The sequence below is a fragment of the Euphorbia lathyris genome, chromosome 9, assembly GCF_963576675.1.
Source record: "Euphorbia lathyris chromosome 9, ddEupLath1.1, whole genome shotgun sequence".
NCBI classification, from domain to species: Eukaryota; Viridiplantae; Streptophyta; class Magnoliopsida; order Malpighiales; family Euphorbiaceae; genus Euphorbia; species Euphorbia lathyris.
Genome location: NC_088918.1, coordinates 32,535,597 through 32,549,676, shown reverse-complemented (window position 1 = coordinate 32,549,676; position 14,080 = coordinate 32,535,597). Strand labels below are relative to the sequence as shown.

The following is a 14,080-nucleotide window of genomic DNA, read 5'->3' as shown; positions in this document are numbered from 1 at the left end:
ATTAAGGAGGAGGGATTTTTCAAGTACTGCGGGAAAAGTTATTTATAAGTCGAAGATTGGAAAGTAGCGGAATGATGGTAGAAATCGACTCAATTTTTCAGTGATATCGAGTAGAGTTCAGAGAGAGCGGAGATCAGTTTGCGAATCAAGTGAGCAGTCGACTTGTGCGAAACCTCGTTTGCCATTCAGGGAAAAACAAAGATCTCCTCGTAGGAAGCCAGCTCGATCAACGAGGACATTGATCATCTAAGTGGGGAAGTATGTCATGGGGGGAGAGTTTTGCCATAGGCAAATTTGACCCAAGGCAGGGGCAGGGCCATCTCAAGGCATCGGCGCGCGAGAGTTGTGGCAGGCGGTAGGGAGGATCGGGCCCAATGGGTGGCTAGACATATCAATGTTCACTGACCGTAGACCGTGGGCTTCAAGTAAACGTAAGAAACACTATAAGGGACAAGGTCATCTAGCGTCGAATCTCCACCAAACTCTGGACCAATTATCGGAACTGGTTTAAGCGATCCATCTTAGTCTTCTAGGGACTAGGAGAGTCGGACATCCGACCTTTGAGAAGGGAGATTTAACCACGAGTTGGCCCATAGTGTGGGTCCTTTAGGACGAATGGATGGGATGCTCAATGTTCAAACGGAAAAGTCTATTTCGGTGGGAATTGACTGGTTTATAAATTGATCACAACACAGCCGTATGCAAGACACTGTGCTATAATATCACACTCTTTTATTCCTTTATCTTCGGACACCAACTTATCATAGGAGATTCAACGGCTGACTGCTTTTTAGATGAGTTTACTCTTTCACAGCCGAGGTTTCTCAGCCTGCACCAAACCTCGTAGAAGGCCCTCATTCCTTTTCACAAGATACCATTCCTCCTTCCTCTTTTCTATTTGCTTAAACTGACTCTTCGGATCAATTTCAACTTTTGGAGCCATGTTGTATAGTGTTTTAGTAAATGCAGCTATTCAACTCTTCAGTTCCTCGATGATTAACACATTGAAGTAGAGGCCTCGCGAATCATGATCCATATCTCTTCACCTTCGCCGTGGGGTTAATAAGGTTGCTCTGCATTCAGTAAACACGAGTCCTAAGCAGTTTAGCCCCATGTCTCTTCGCAGTTCGTTCTCGAAATCTTTCGCTTTCAACTTCCCGCGCAATTTCAAAGAACCGTTACATGGAAAGCCCACACATTGCCCCCGAAAGGTAGAACCCATTTCCCTGCATTCAGCTTATTGTACTTCTAACCTCTTGTCGTCTCTTCATTGCTTGTAATTTTAGTTTCTCCAGTTCCTTGTCTATAAATTGCAATACAAATCCATACTTGCAAGAAACACGAGTTCCTTTTTTTTTCAAACTGAACTGGGGTTTTGTTTTTCTTAGTGTTTCAGGAGGAGTTTGAGTGGTTCGCGATTAGCTTGTAATGCTTTGGATGAACCATATGAAGAGAAAATTGAAGGGAATTTAAAAGGAATTGAGTTTCTGCATTTGATGGATGAGCGTGGAATTCGCCCCAATTCTCAAACATATTTATGGCTTTTTGATTCCTGCTTGAACTCTGGGAATTTAATTGATTGCAAAAAGCTTCACGGGAAGATTCTGAAGGTGGCTTTTGATAGAGAAAGTGTTCTTTGTGATAAGCTTATTGATTTCTATCTCACAGCAAACGATTTGAATAGTGTAGTTAAGGTTTTTGATAATATGCCTAGCAGAGGTGTTACTACTTGGAACAAGATATTGTCCAGCTTTCTTTCTAAGAAAATGAATAACAGGGTTTTAGGTCTGTTTATGCAGATGGTAGAGGAAAATGTAGATCCGAGTGAAGTTACATTTGCCAGTGTTCTAAGGGCTTGTGGAGGTGTTAATGTTGCTTTTCGAAATGTTGAGCAGATTCATGCTAGGATTATTAGCCATGGGTTTGCAGCTAGTTCCATTATATGTAATCCTTTGATTGATTTGTATGCCAAAAATGGGTTTGTACACTCTGCTAGAAAGGTTTTTGACGAGTTATGCGTGAAGGATAGTGTTTCTTGGGTGGCTATGATATCTGGTTATTCACAGAATGGATATGAAGAAGAAGCTATTCGCCTATTCAATGAAATGCATGTATCAGGAACATGTCCTACTCCATATGTATTTTCCAGTGTTCTAAGTGCCTGCACCAAAATAGAGTTGTTTGATATTGGGGAGCAGCTCCATGCCCTAGTTTTCAAGTGTGGATTTGTCTTGGAGACCTATGTCTGCAATGCGCTGGTCACATTATATTCCCGCATGGGGAATTTCATATCTGCTGAACAAGTTTTCAGCAAAATACAGACTAAAGACGAAGTCTCATATAACTCGTTAATTTCAGGGCTTGCTCAGCAGGGATACAGTGATAGGGCATTGGAATTGTATAAGAAAATGCAGCTTGATTGCTTGAAACCAGATTGTGTTACAGTTGCAAGTCTCTTGAGTGCTTGTGCGTCTATAAGGGCTCTCTCCAAGGGTGAACAACTACACTCTTATGTGATGAAAGCAGGAATGTCTCTAGATATCATTATTGAAGGTTCTCTGCTTGATTTTTATGTAAAGAGCTCTGATATAAGTACAGCCCATAAATTTTTTCTCACAACACAAACAGAAAATGTGGTCTTATGGAATGTAATGCTTGTGGCTTTTGGGCAGTTGGATAATTTATACGAGTCATTCTGGATATTTCGGCAAATGCAGATTGAAGGATTGTCTCCTAATCAATTTACCTATCCAAGTATTCTTAGAACGTGCACATCATTTGGAGCTCTTGATTTAGGGGAGCAAATCCATTCCCTAGTCATAAAAGCTGGTTTTCAGTTTAATGTGTATGTCTGTAGTGTGCTTATAGATATGTATGCTAAAAATGGAAAACTAGATGTTGCCCAAGGAATTCTTAGAAGACTACCTGAGAAAGATGTTGTTTCATGGACAGCTATGATTTCAGGATACACACAGCACGACTTGTTTGCTGATGCTCTTAGACTTTTTAATGAAATGCTGAACCAAGGGATCCAATCAGACAATATAGGTTTTTCAAGTGCAATTAGTGCTTGTGCTGGCATTCAAGCACTGAATCAAGGACAACAAATTCATGCTCAAACTTATGTCTCTGGTTATTCACAGGATCTTTCAGTAAATAATGCACTTGTAACTCTTTATGCTAGATGTGGAAGAATTAAAGAAGCATATTTGGCATTTGAAAAAGTTGATGCTAAGGACAGTATAACATGGAACGGATTGATGTCTGGATTTGCACAAAGTGGATATTGTGAAGAAGCGCTAAAGATCTTTGTTCAGATGCGAAGATCTAATATAGCAGGCAGTCTATTTACATTTGGCTCTGCAGTTAGTGCTGCTGCTAATATAGCAAGTGTAAAACAAGGGAGGCAGATTCACGCCATGATTATAAAAACGGGATTTGATTCCGAAATTGAAGTTTCTAATGCTTTGACCACATTATATGCAAAGTGTGGTCGCCTTGATGATGCTGAGCGTGAGTTTTTTGAGATGCCTGAGAAAAATGAGATTTCATGGAATGCTATGATCACAGGCTATTCTCAACATGGATGTGGTATCGAAGCAGTGAATCTTTTTGAGAAAATGAAACTGGTTGGTCCAATGCCCAACCATGTCACTTTTGTGGGCGTCTTATCAGCTTGTAGCCATGTGGGTTTGGTTGATGAGGGTCTTGCCTACCTTGAGTCAATGAGCAAAGAGCATGGCTTGGTGCCTATGCCAGAACATTATGCATGTGTTGTGGATCTTCTCAGTCGTGCAGGTCTTTTGAGCCGAGCAAAAAAGTTTATTGAGGAGATGCCATATGAACCAGATGCAATGGTCTGGAGGACCCTTTTGAGTGCTTGTACAATTCACAAGAACACAGAAGTAGGAGAGGTTGCTGCTCGCCATCTGCTGAAATTGGAACCTGAAGATTCAGCAACTTATGTTCTTCTGTCCAATATGTATGCTGTGGCTGGGAAATGGGACTATAGAGATCATACCAGACAAATGATGAAAGAGAGGGGTGTGAAGAAAGAGCCAGGACGTAGCTGGATTGAGGTTAAGAACTCGATTCATGCATTTTTTGTTGGTGATAAGCTACATCCACTAGCAGATCAAATATATAAATTCTTGACTGATCTAAATAAACAGGCAGCCAAAATTGGCTATGTCCAAGATCGATACATCCTGTTGAATAATTTAGAGCAGGAACAGAAGGACCCAACTGGATATATTCACAGTGAAAAATTGGCTATTGCTTTTGGACTCCTTAGTTTATCTGATCCCATTCCGATACATGTAATGAAGAATCTTCGTGTCTGTAATGATTGTCACACATGGATTAAATTTGTATCAAAGATTTCAAATCGGACAATTGTGGTACGAGATGCGTACCGCTTTCATCATTTTGAAGGTGGTGTATGTTCGTGTAAAGATTATTGGTAACCGAAATTGCATGAGCATTATTGGAAACCAGGTTTCAGGGGGGTCCAGACACATACCAGAGTCTTGGTGGAATCTTCATCTGCTGATAAATTTCGTGGTATGAAATGAGCAAAATGCTAGTGGTGTAGACTAATAACTGTCTACTTTTTTTTCTTTTTAATTGTATGATCTGTTAGCTTGTTATAAAGACTTCTTTTAGAACTTTGGGTAGGTAACTTTCTCCTATGATAATTCCTTTGAGCTCTTTCTACTGTTTGTTTGTCCACAGTCAGTCCTCTCCAAGGTCCAAGCTATACCCTTTCATACATTATGGTAGGAGTGAGTGAAGTTCGTTTCTGTAGAAACTGCAGGTAATTTTTCATCTTTAACGTTTACAGGTCACCTCGACTGGCCTGTGAAGATTCCATTCATCTGTTTCTTCTTTCTTCCATTATTATTATTATTATTTTGTGAAACACTATTAAATTTCCAATCTTGCTTATTTATGGATTTCATTCTCTGTTTTTGTTTTGCAAGTTAAAAAATCTTAACTGCTTCTTGTTTATTGGGGAATGTTTCGAACCAAAATTCACTGTGATTTTCAATATGTAAACCTTGAAGAACTTGTTTGAATTTGAATTTGAACTTGTTGATGATGATATTACTGAAGTTTGGCTGAAGTTCACTGTTGCTACTCCTAGGTCGTTGACAACGTAAGCATAACAAGTCCCTTTTTCCTCATGGATTTCATACACCTGTCGTCTCTTTGTATGATTGAATGTGGGAGTTGGAAACTCCTTGATTTTCTGTGGTTTAAGAAGAATGACTTCAATTTTAAAACCTTTTAGCTCATATCTCATTTCTGCAATGATTTTCTCATCCAACCTTTTCATTTGAGCAAGAACCTGATAGTGTAATGAGATTTGAGTCCGTTTGTTGATTATTATCCTGCACATGAGCCAATTACCTTTGGTAGTCCTCATGTTAGTCTGTTTCGTGCACTAGGTGCAGGTCCTTGATTCCTGAAAATTATTTAATCCTCCAGTGTTGCTTTCCGTGCCACAGTGGAGTTGTAGCATTTTGGTCCCTTAACTACCTATCTTCGACATTAAATTGCTCATGCATCAACACATATTTTGTTTGGAAATTCCAATGCTTGAAAACAATTCAGGCTTTTCACAAGATTTCATGCTTCTATTTAAAAGGCATCTGTTTTGTTTAGTACCTTTGCTAAATGCTAATTGTATGGGTTGTACTACATTTCTTTCCCTCCAAACTCTCAAGGCACAAAGCTCCAGACCCCCCTGCGCCATGCACCTTTGCTAAATGCTAATTTTGAGCCAACACGTCATTGGATTGTCTAGTCTATGTTCTGAAGTCTTCTTTTCTCTCACTTTTCCCTGTTTATATGATGCATGAGGTGCGCGAGGGCTCTAATTATGCAACTCTTGTAATGACGAATTTGATGATGCATGAATTTAACTGACATTAAGTTTTCTTTTGCTGATGGTGCTAATTTAACTATTTCTTTTGCTGGTGAAATTCTTCAGAATGCAGAGGAACTTATCAGCATGGGCATGCATCCAAGTGAGATTATCAGTGGATACAGCAAAGCAATAAACAAGGTTTATGATTAGTTTATATGCTCTGGTTTCCTCAATTAAAAAACTGTATTTGAATTTTCCTGCTCGTAAAATCTCTTTCCTAAACATTTGCTCTTCTAGACAGTTGAAATCTTGGATGAATTGGTAGAGAATGTCTCTGAAAAGATGGATGTGAGAAATAAGCTGCTGTTGCTAGCAAGCAATATGGTCAAGGAGATATATTATCTATTCTTATTGCTGATGTGAGTTGTAGCACATCTCGTTGATTATAAATAGTTGGTTATACCTTGTGCTGAAAAGAGGGCGAGCCTTGGCGCAACGGTAAAACGTTGTTGTCGTGTGACCAGAGGTCACGGGTTCGAGTCTTAGGAGCGGCCTCTTGCCAATTAAATTGGCAAGGGAAGGCTTGCCCCCAATACACCCTTGTGGTGGGACCCCTCCCCGGACCCTCGCTCAGCGGGGACGCGTAATGCGACCGGGCTGCCCTTTTTTTTTTTATACCTTGTGCTGAAATTTAATCTTTCTACTCGTATTTTAATTATTTATTACAGGCCTGTATTCAAGTATGTCCAAAGAACCCAGCAAATTTTAACGTGGATAATGATTCGGCAGCAAACCTTGTGGGCTGAGAGGAGGCTTGCATGATTGTAAAATAGTTCGTGGAATGGTATTGAAAAGGGATGCTATAGGTACTATAAAGAGACTAGAGAAGGCAAAGGTGTGTTTTCTAGCATTTCTGTATATAGACTTTGTGGGATTTATGGGATCAAATTCGAAGGTGTTTATGACATCATAGAAAATGTTTGAATAGGGAATTGTTGCCTTAGAATTTGGTCTTGTTGCTCCTGGACAAAAAGAATAAAGAAAATATTTCCGGGATGATCATTTCTCGAGTTCACTTTGCAGCTCATTCACATGTTATTTGGTTTAATTTTTGTACCGGCACACTACCCATCCGCAATTACATTTATGATTTATCTGTGTGCTCAACTTGTGTTGCGAGCAGATCTTGAATTTCATTTATGTCAATGGTTGTTAGGTACTTGTTTTTCATGATTTTTGTTCTTTGGAAACTACTAAGATTTAGGCAATAGCAACTTGCAATATTAGAGGTTGATTTCTTCATCTTGATTTTATTGAATATTGATACTCCCTCCATTCCCTTATATAAGTCATTTTAGTTTTCCAAAAATTTTAGTTTAGTTTTTCGGTCTTAACATTAATTTTTTTTTATCTCCATGTGTTTTTGAACCTTCCAAGGTTTATTCCCCAACCAACCGTGACATGAGAGAGAATCTTTTTTAGTTAACCAATGTAAATTCATTAATTTGACTTTATATTAATTGTATTTCTTAATTTACGTGAAATACCCTAGAATGACTTGTATAAGGGAATGAATGGAGTAATATTTTTCAGCAGTGGGTTGGACTACTAGCATATATTGTCAAAGATGAAGTGCGAGAAACAGTTCAAATTTGTTTCCTGTTGAGAAGCTAATTGAGCCAAAAGTTTAAACTGATAGTTAAAACTTTTATTATTATTATCTCGGGTACGTCTTTGCACGCGAATGCTCCCGTGGGTTTAAGGCGTATACAACACAAATCTATCCAGCTATCTGTTTGAAATTCCATTTACGAATGGAGTTACCAAGATTTGACCCTTGACTATTTGGTGGTGTAAGAGGTTTGATACTATATCAAGGAATCAAATTGATTCAAAAGTATAAGCAGATAGTCAAGGCGCAAAAATAAATTCCATCGTTATCTTTGAGTGACCTGCAGCAATGGATGAGGACTGGTTGTAATTATGCAACTCTAAAGTGATGCTGTGATGACGAATTTGATGATGCATGAAATTGCACGGTTTAATTGATATTTAATTATTTCCCCTAATCTATGGTGTAAGCATTGACGCAATGCACTTATTGCAATCAACCACTTTGTTTGTGCTAATTAAGGCAATAAAATATAATAAGCGACTGCTCTAGCATGTTAGTTTGCTGACTTTGAATTCAATTTTCTTCCTAGCTGCAGTGCCCCTTTTATGGTTCTATTTTTATATGTAAAAAATTAGAGGGAAGGGGGCAGAAATGGAAATCTGACCGTTGACTTGTTTTGATAGAACTAAAATCGTATACAATTATGAAGATTATAAATAGAAATGGCATGAAATTGCATCACAGCATCTCAGAGGATCTGTTTCTTGCTTTTCCCTTATATATATCATATGGCAGGTGAAATTAGTTCTTCCCAGCTTCCACTGAATGGTCGTGTAGCCATAGTCACCGGAGGTTCAAGGGGCATTGGCCGAGCCATAGCCACACACCTTCTATCTCTTGGTGCAAATGTTGTGATTAATTATGTTTCAGACTCAACCCAAGCTGATCAACTTGCATTGGAGCTCAACGCCTCAGCAGCTTCATCATCCCATACTCGAGCTCGAGCAATTGCTATCAAAGCTAACATATCAGACCCAGGTCAGGTAAAACAACTTTTTGATACAGCTGAGCATGAATTTGGCTCAAAAATCCATATCCTCATAAACTCTGCTGGAATTATGTATCCAAAGTACCCAACTTTAGCCAATACAACAGTGGAAGACTTTGACATGACTTTCAATGTCAACACCAAAGGAGCATTCTTGTCATGTCGCGAGGCAGCCAATAGGTTGGCTCGTGGAGGCGGAGGAAGAATCATCGCCATATCGACTTCTGTTGTGGGTGCAAACTTGCCTGGATATTCAGCCTATGCAGCCTCCAAGGCGGCCGTTGAGACCATGGTTAAGATCCTAGCCAAGGAGTTAAAGGGTACTGGAATAACTGCTAATTGTGTTGCTCCAGGTCCAGTGGCTACCGAGCTGTTTTTCGCTGGAAAAACTGAGGAGACCATCAAGAGAATAGTTGATGCTGTCCCTTTAGGCCGGCTTGGACAGCCTAAGGATGTAAGTGAAGTTGTGGGATTCTTGGCTACTGATGCTGGTGAGTGGATTAACGGCCAAATTATCAGGGTTAACGGTGGATTTGTTATCTAAATGGTTTTGACTTCCGTATTCTTATATGTTGAATTCCAATTTTATTCTCCTTGCATTTCTTTGAATTTTCGTTAAAGCTTTGACCTTTATATGTTTCATTCTATGAGGAGATAAAATAGTTATAGTATATATAAATTTTGGGTAAATTACACTCGTCGCCCCTGAACTTTTCTATTACTTTCAGTATGGTCCATGAACTTTAAAATCATGAACATTGCACTTTACTAACATAATGACCACTTTTAATGTTGATTAAAATGATCACTCCAATAGAAGATAACATTTCGTTGCAGATATGATGAAACTAATATTCTAAGAAACTTTAATTCTTGAACTTTTTAATTTTGAAATCATTCAAGTGTTATTTGGTTAAGAGAGAAAAAATAGTTGTTCAGAGAAAAAGTTTGAAAAGTGGTAATTTGTTAAAATATTAACTTAGATCCTACAAAGTAAGTTAAGATATTTAGGAAATAAAATAATTTGTTTAAAGTTTGAATTTATATTTTTGTTATGTTTATTCTTTAGGCAGATTTTCTGCACATTAGTTAACTTTTTTATTTATTTATAAATAAGTGGGTACTACTCAATAAAAACATTGAATGCTTTTATGATTCTTCCTCCAATATTTGAATGTTCATATTTTCATATTAAAAATAATAATATTAAACAACTTCAATTTTTAAACCATTTCATTTTAAAATCAGCATGGGTCATTTTGAATTGTAAACATTAAAATGAGCTATTATATTAGTAAAATGTAAAATTTAGAAACGATAATGTTCCATTTTTCAAATTCGGGGACTATGGGAGTAATTTAACCTATAAATTTCTTAATTTACTTTTTCCCAATATTAGGAATATATTTTTAGGAGTTACCGATGCAACTCTAACCGCCGGAAACTATCCCATATATGGGTAGTCTTCCTTTTCTATTAGCTTGGTGATGATTGCAGCACCGAATAGATAAAGGGTTATGCATTTTTTTTCCCGTCAACACGACATTAGTTTTTTCCCTAGATAGAGGTGTAAAAAGTTTTAAACCTGACCATCTATATTTACTTTTTGTACTCCAAACAATCAAAAGCTTATTCTCCTACCTTCTCGCCCCCAGATTACTCCAAATTGGAAAAGTGATGACAAAATTTTACAATTTCTTAAGTTAGAGATAAATTTATACCCAAATTTGAACCATATCCCAGAAAATAACATTGCAATTGCTTAAAAGAAACAGTATCATCTGTTAAAAGAAATGAAGAAAATAACATGTAAGATGGTTTTTGAAAACATATTAAGATGTTATATGTTCATCTTCTTTGTGCAATATTTTTTACTTGGTTACTGCACTTTCCCTATGTTAAGATAAACAAGTTCTCAGCAGTAGTACCACAATAAGGCCTTTGAGTTCAGCATTTATTCTATGAACCATGAACTGTGATTACTTGATTTGAATCTAATATTGATTATTTTGATTATGAAATAAGCATTTGTGCAGCTAACTGGAATTTAATTTGTTCCTCTTTCAACTCTTTATCCTTAAACTCTAAATGATATATAAGGTAGAAAAGTACACGTGTTGGATTGATTAGCACCATAAGGTACTAATGCTTGCTTCATCTTCTGCTCCAACTTATTTCACTGAAATTGAATTGACTTTCCCGACTGCTTCGCCTGGAGGAGCAGCAGGTTATCAACCATAACTTGAACCTCCTCCGGTTCTAAAGTAAATTCAGAATCAGAGACCCTTTTTCCATTTCAGTGAACAATCTCAGTTCCAGCTGAAACCATTCAAGTCAAGTTGCTTACAACCTGAAGCAGCAGCAGCATCAATTTCGTCGTGCGAATTGAGATCCAGTTTTGTATCAAAGTAAGGCAATCTATATCCTTGTGACATGTTCTCATTCTGTTGTTTACTTGAATCTACCCTCTTGTTAGTTTGATCATTATCATTATTCCTAATTCCCTTGTATCTTCCCTCAGAAAAGTTGCTAGTACTTGTCTTTCCACTTTCTCCCTGGACTCCAACTCTCATGGATAAATCATTGCAACTTCTGTCTGGAGAAAACATTCTCCTTTCTGCAAACATTTTGTCTTTAAGATGTTCACTCCACTTGAATTCGGTTTGATGTAGCATGTGCTGATCTTCTGGTATATCTTTTGTCTCCAACAAAAGATTGCCACAATAGGGTCTCAAACCCATACCAGTATTATGCATTTCTTGTTCCTTTTGAGACCCTTCACAGGAGGTTAGACAACTATCCATTGAACAATCCGTGGGCGGAGCTGCTTGTGTTTGCTGGGGGCAGAGATCTTGTAGTTCTTTCAGCTCAGAAAATGCAGAATTAAGGCATTGAGTTGATACTTTGGACACTAATTCAGAGAGTTGAACTTTGGCCGCTTCGAGTCCCATAGTACCTAAATTCTGCCTTCCCAGAGTTTCTTGTGCTTTCTCTAGAACTGCTTGTAGATATTTTCCTTGAGCTTCTATTCGCAGTTGTAAATGTCGCTGCACCTGAGAAAATATGAATAGCAGGTTCATTAATGGTTAATGAGGGTTTTAGCAGCACCAGAAAATGTTTTTACAATCTTATGTTCCTTACCTCTAATTGCTCATGTAGCCTTCTTTGCACTTCAATTTGCATCTGCAGTGCTTCACTGATGTGTAAGCTCTTGTTTGTTTGTGATCCAGTGGTTAAATTGTTGATATGATTAACATTTGCTTCAGTTATTCTATCACTTGTCACAACAGCAGGACCTGTACCAAAGATTAATTTTCAATGTTTTGCAGCAACAAGTTGAAAATTTGGAGATAAATTGTTCATTCTTACCTATTTTATTGCTTCCATTATTAGGTTGCCCATGAATGTTCTTGCTAAGCCTGTATTTCTGCAGATTGAAAGATGATGTTCAATTAAAAAAAAGAAGCAAATGAGTCCTGTAATTGAAGAAACTGTGAGATTAATAATACACTTTACTTGAAGATGACTCTTTAGATGATACAAGGTAAGTCCTGGAATCCCCATAAGTTTCATAACAGTTTTTGGAGTAGCTTCTGCAAAGTAGTAGAAGAAGAATGATTCAATATGTGAAATTCACTAAAATATATAGGAACTTTTGTATGGTACTCACTATCTGCTCCTCCAAGCTGATTGACTGCTTCGGTGAACCGCTCATGGAGGTCCGGTGTCCATTTCAATCTAGGCTTTGCATCAGTTGAGAGGACCAATCCAGAGTCTCCAGGACCATTCACACCTTGCAGGAACAAATGCCTTTCCGGAGGGATTGCCATTCTGGACGAGGCGTGGACGTTCTTTCCTTGATGTTGATGATGATGGTACATCCTTTTTTTCTATTAAAATGTTGAACTTAGCTACTTAGTTTTATGTTGAATGCCTTGGCCTCACCTATCTGACAAACACAAGCTGGCTTTTTATAAAGCCAAGTTACAAGAGAGAGGGAAGAATAGAATCTTGAGTTGATGAAGACCTGACCGAATCCGGTGTTAACAGTGACTTTGTTTTCCTAATTATGATATGAATTCATATCAACATTAACTATAACGCATTGCATTAGATACCAGAATTGATGCATATGAGTCTTTTTTAAGCAAAAGTAAGAATCTTATTCCAGGATATGAGAGGAATCCACTACTACTTCTATTGATCTCTCTCCTTCTCATGGAAGATTCTCAGATTTTATTTATTATATGATTGATCTCTTGGTGTCAATGTTGTTTATATTGAAAGTAATGATATTTATCTGAATTTTAAGAGGAGGAGAAGATAGGGACACAAAAACATTGTTTGAAGTGGTTATATTTGGAGAATTTGGAAGAAGATTCTGTTGACTAAAGCACATAGAGACTTTGGGGAATTAGATACAAACAAGAAAGTAAACAAAAATGGAGCAAAGATGCTTGTTCTTAGACATAGTTTGAAGGCAAGGAATGGAATAAGGAATACATTCTAATTTGTCTGCTTGAGTAAGTTTGGTACTTATTCAGAAAAGAGGGCCCAATTCCTTTTTTCATCTTCAATTAGCATAAGACAGCCGGCGATGCACCGACGAATCCTAAGCTTCTGAGACCCACTTAATAAAGATAAGTTTGTTTGTACTTCTCTCTATACTTGCATTTTATCAAAGGAAGTGACAATTCTTGCCTTGACTCCTGCTCTGCTCCCATTGGCTACATTCTCTTGTATGAATCTATACATTGTTAAACTAATTCATATATGTTTTAACTTCTCATTAATGTTAAAATGGAGTCATCAACTTATTCTCTCAAATTTGGACTTACTTGCACAAATGATATGTAACCATGACGCCATGGTGAAATGTTTTAACAAGGAGTATACTTAAATGATGATGTTAAATTATCCCATATCAAGAGGGAGCTATATGACTCAGCTTGTGTTCACATGATATCATAGCCTTGTGTGCTATTAGGATTGCAAATGGGGCGGAGTAGGAATGGGGATTACATCCCCTATTCTATCTCCATCTGGACGGGAAATCTTCATATGGGTCTCTGTTTATGAAATGAAGAAAAAAGGGTTCTCGTCCTATTCTAAATAGATTTTTTTAGTGAAATTTAAACTTTTTGCAACTATAATTTATAAAAAAAAAGATTAGTATAAGTAATACATCAATTATAATTCATAAGTAATACTATCAATTTATCAAATATAAAAAATTCATTATTTTAAGAATCTCAATAGAGAATCCTCATGGAGATATGGTGGACATGCAAAGGATTGAGATAGAGGTTTCCATCCCTACCCTATCTTTGCCTTTGGGGAATTTTTTTCCCTATTCCCATCACATGGGAAAATAAATGAGGATTCTCCGTCCCCGTTTGGGCGAATCTCCATCCCATTATTTGCAATCTAAATGAAATATTGGATTATCCATTGATATTTGCTTAACGCTCCAAATGATTTGGTTACTTAGAGGGTGTGTTAAATATCTTAATGAGGGAGCTATATATGTGAAGCAATCATCTCT

The 14,080-nt window shown here is 37.4% G+C and overlaps 3 protein-coding genes across 4 annotated transcripts; 2 read left to right on the top strand and 1 right to left on the bottom strand.

The window, feature by feature from the left end:
- The first annotated feature begins 683 nt into the window (after positions 1-683).
- LOC136205514 (pentatricopeptide repeat-containing protein At4g13650) lies at positions 684-8,416 on the top strand. Of its 2 annotated transcripts, none has more exons than XM_065996144.1 (7): positions 684-1,211; positions 1,389-4,563; positions 4,735-4,816; positions 5,996-6,070; positions 6,174-6,291; positions 6,601-6,767; positions 8,283-8,416. In XM_065996144.1, exons 1-2 carry the CDS (start codon positions 1,113-1,115, stop codon positions 4,464-4,466), a joined length of 3,177 nt encoding a protein of 1,058 aa, XP_065852216.1. In that variant the 5' UTR covers positions 684-1,112; the 3' UTR covers positions 4,467-4,563; positions 4,735-4,816; positions 5,996-6,070; positions 6,174-6,291; positions 6,601-6,767; positions 8,283-8,416. The 2 variants fall into 2 exon arrangements, with proteins under 2 accessions (XP_065852216.1, XP_065852215.1); XM_065996143.1 differs by having other exon boundaries at positions 6,170-6,291.
- LOC136205516 (NADPH-dependent aldehyde reductase-like protein, chloroplastic) lies at positions 8,150-9,232 on the top strand. The gene has a single exon (XM_065996146.1). It carries the CDS (start codon positions 8,276-8,278, stop codon positions 9,077-9,079), a length of 804 nt encoding a protein of 267 aa, XP_065852218.1. The 5' UTR covers positions 8,150-8,275; the 3' UTR covers positions 9,080-9,232.
- A 1,330-nt stretch (positions 9,233-10,562) lies between these two features.
- LOC136205515 (myb-related protein 2-like) lies at positions 10,563-12,467 on the bottom strand. Its single transcript, XM_065996145.1, has 5 exons — positions 12,206-12,467; positions 12,052-12,128; positions 11,905-11,962; positions 11,677-11,831; positions 10,563-11,588 (listed from the first exon to the last, which is right to left on the bottom strand). Exons 1-5 carry the CDS (start codon positions 12,414-12,416, stop codon positions 10,845-10,847), a joined length of 1,245 nt encoding a protein of 414 aa, XP_065852217.1. The 5' UTR covers positions 12,417-12,467; the 3' UTR covers positions 10,563-10,844.
- Positions 12,468-14,080: the final 1,613 nt, after the last annotated feature.

Bases quoted from the DNA above. Each gene is read 5' to 3' on its own strand.
- LOC136205514 (XM_065996144.1), top strand. From the start codon at position 1,113: ATGTCTCTTCGCAGTTCGTTCTCGAAATCTTTCGCTTTCAACTTCCCG. The intron at 1,212-1,388 runs GTAGAACCCATT...TGTTTTTCTTAG, and splicing joins CCACACATTGCCCCCGAAAG to TGTTTCAGGAGGAGTTTGAG.
- LOC136205516 (XM_065996146.1), top strand. From the start codon at position 8,276: ATGGCAGGTGAAATTAGTTCTTCCCAGCTTCCACTGAATGGTCGTGTA.
- LOC136205515 (XM_065996145.1), bottom strand. From the start codon at position 12,416: ATGTACCATCATCATCAACATCAAGGAAAGAACGTCCACGCCTCGTCC. The intron at 11,963-12,051 runs GTAAAGTGTATT...TTCAATCTGCAG, and splicing joins ATCTAAAGAGTCATCTTCAA to AAATACAGGCTTAGCAAGAA. The intron at 11,589-11,676 runs GTAAGGAACATA...ATATTTTCTCAG, and splicing joins GGCTACATGAGCAATTAGAG to GTGCAGCGACATTTACAACT.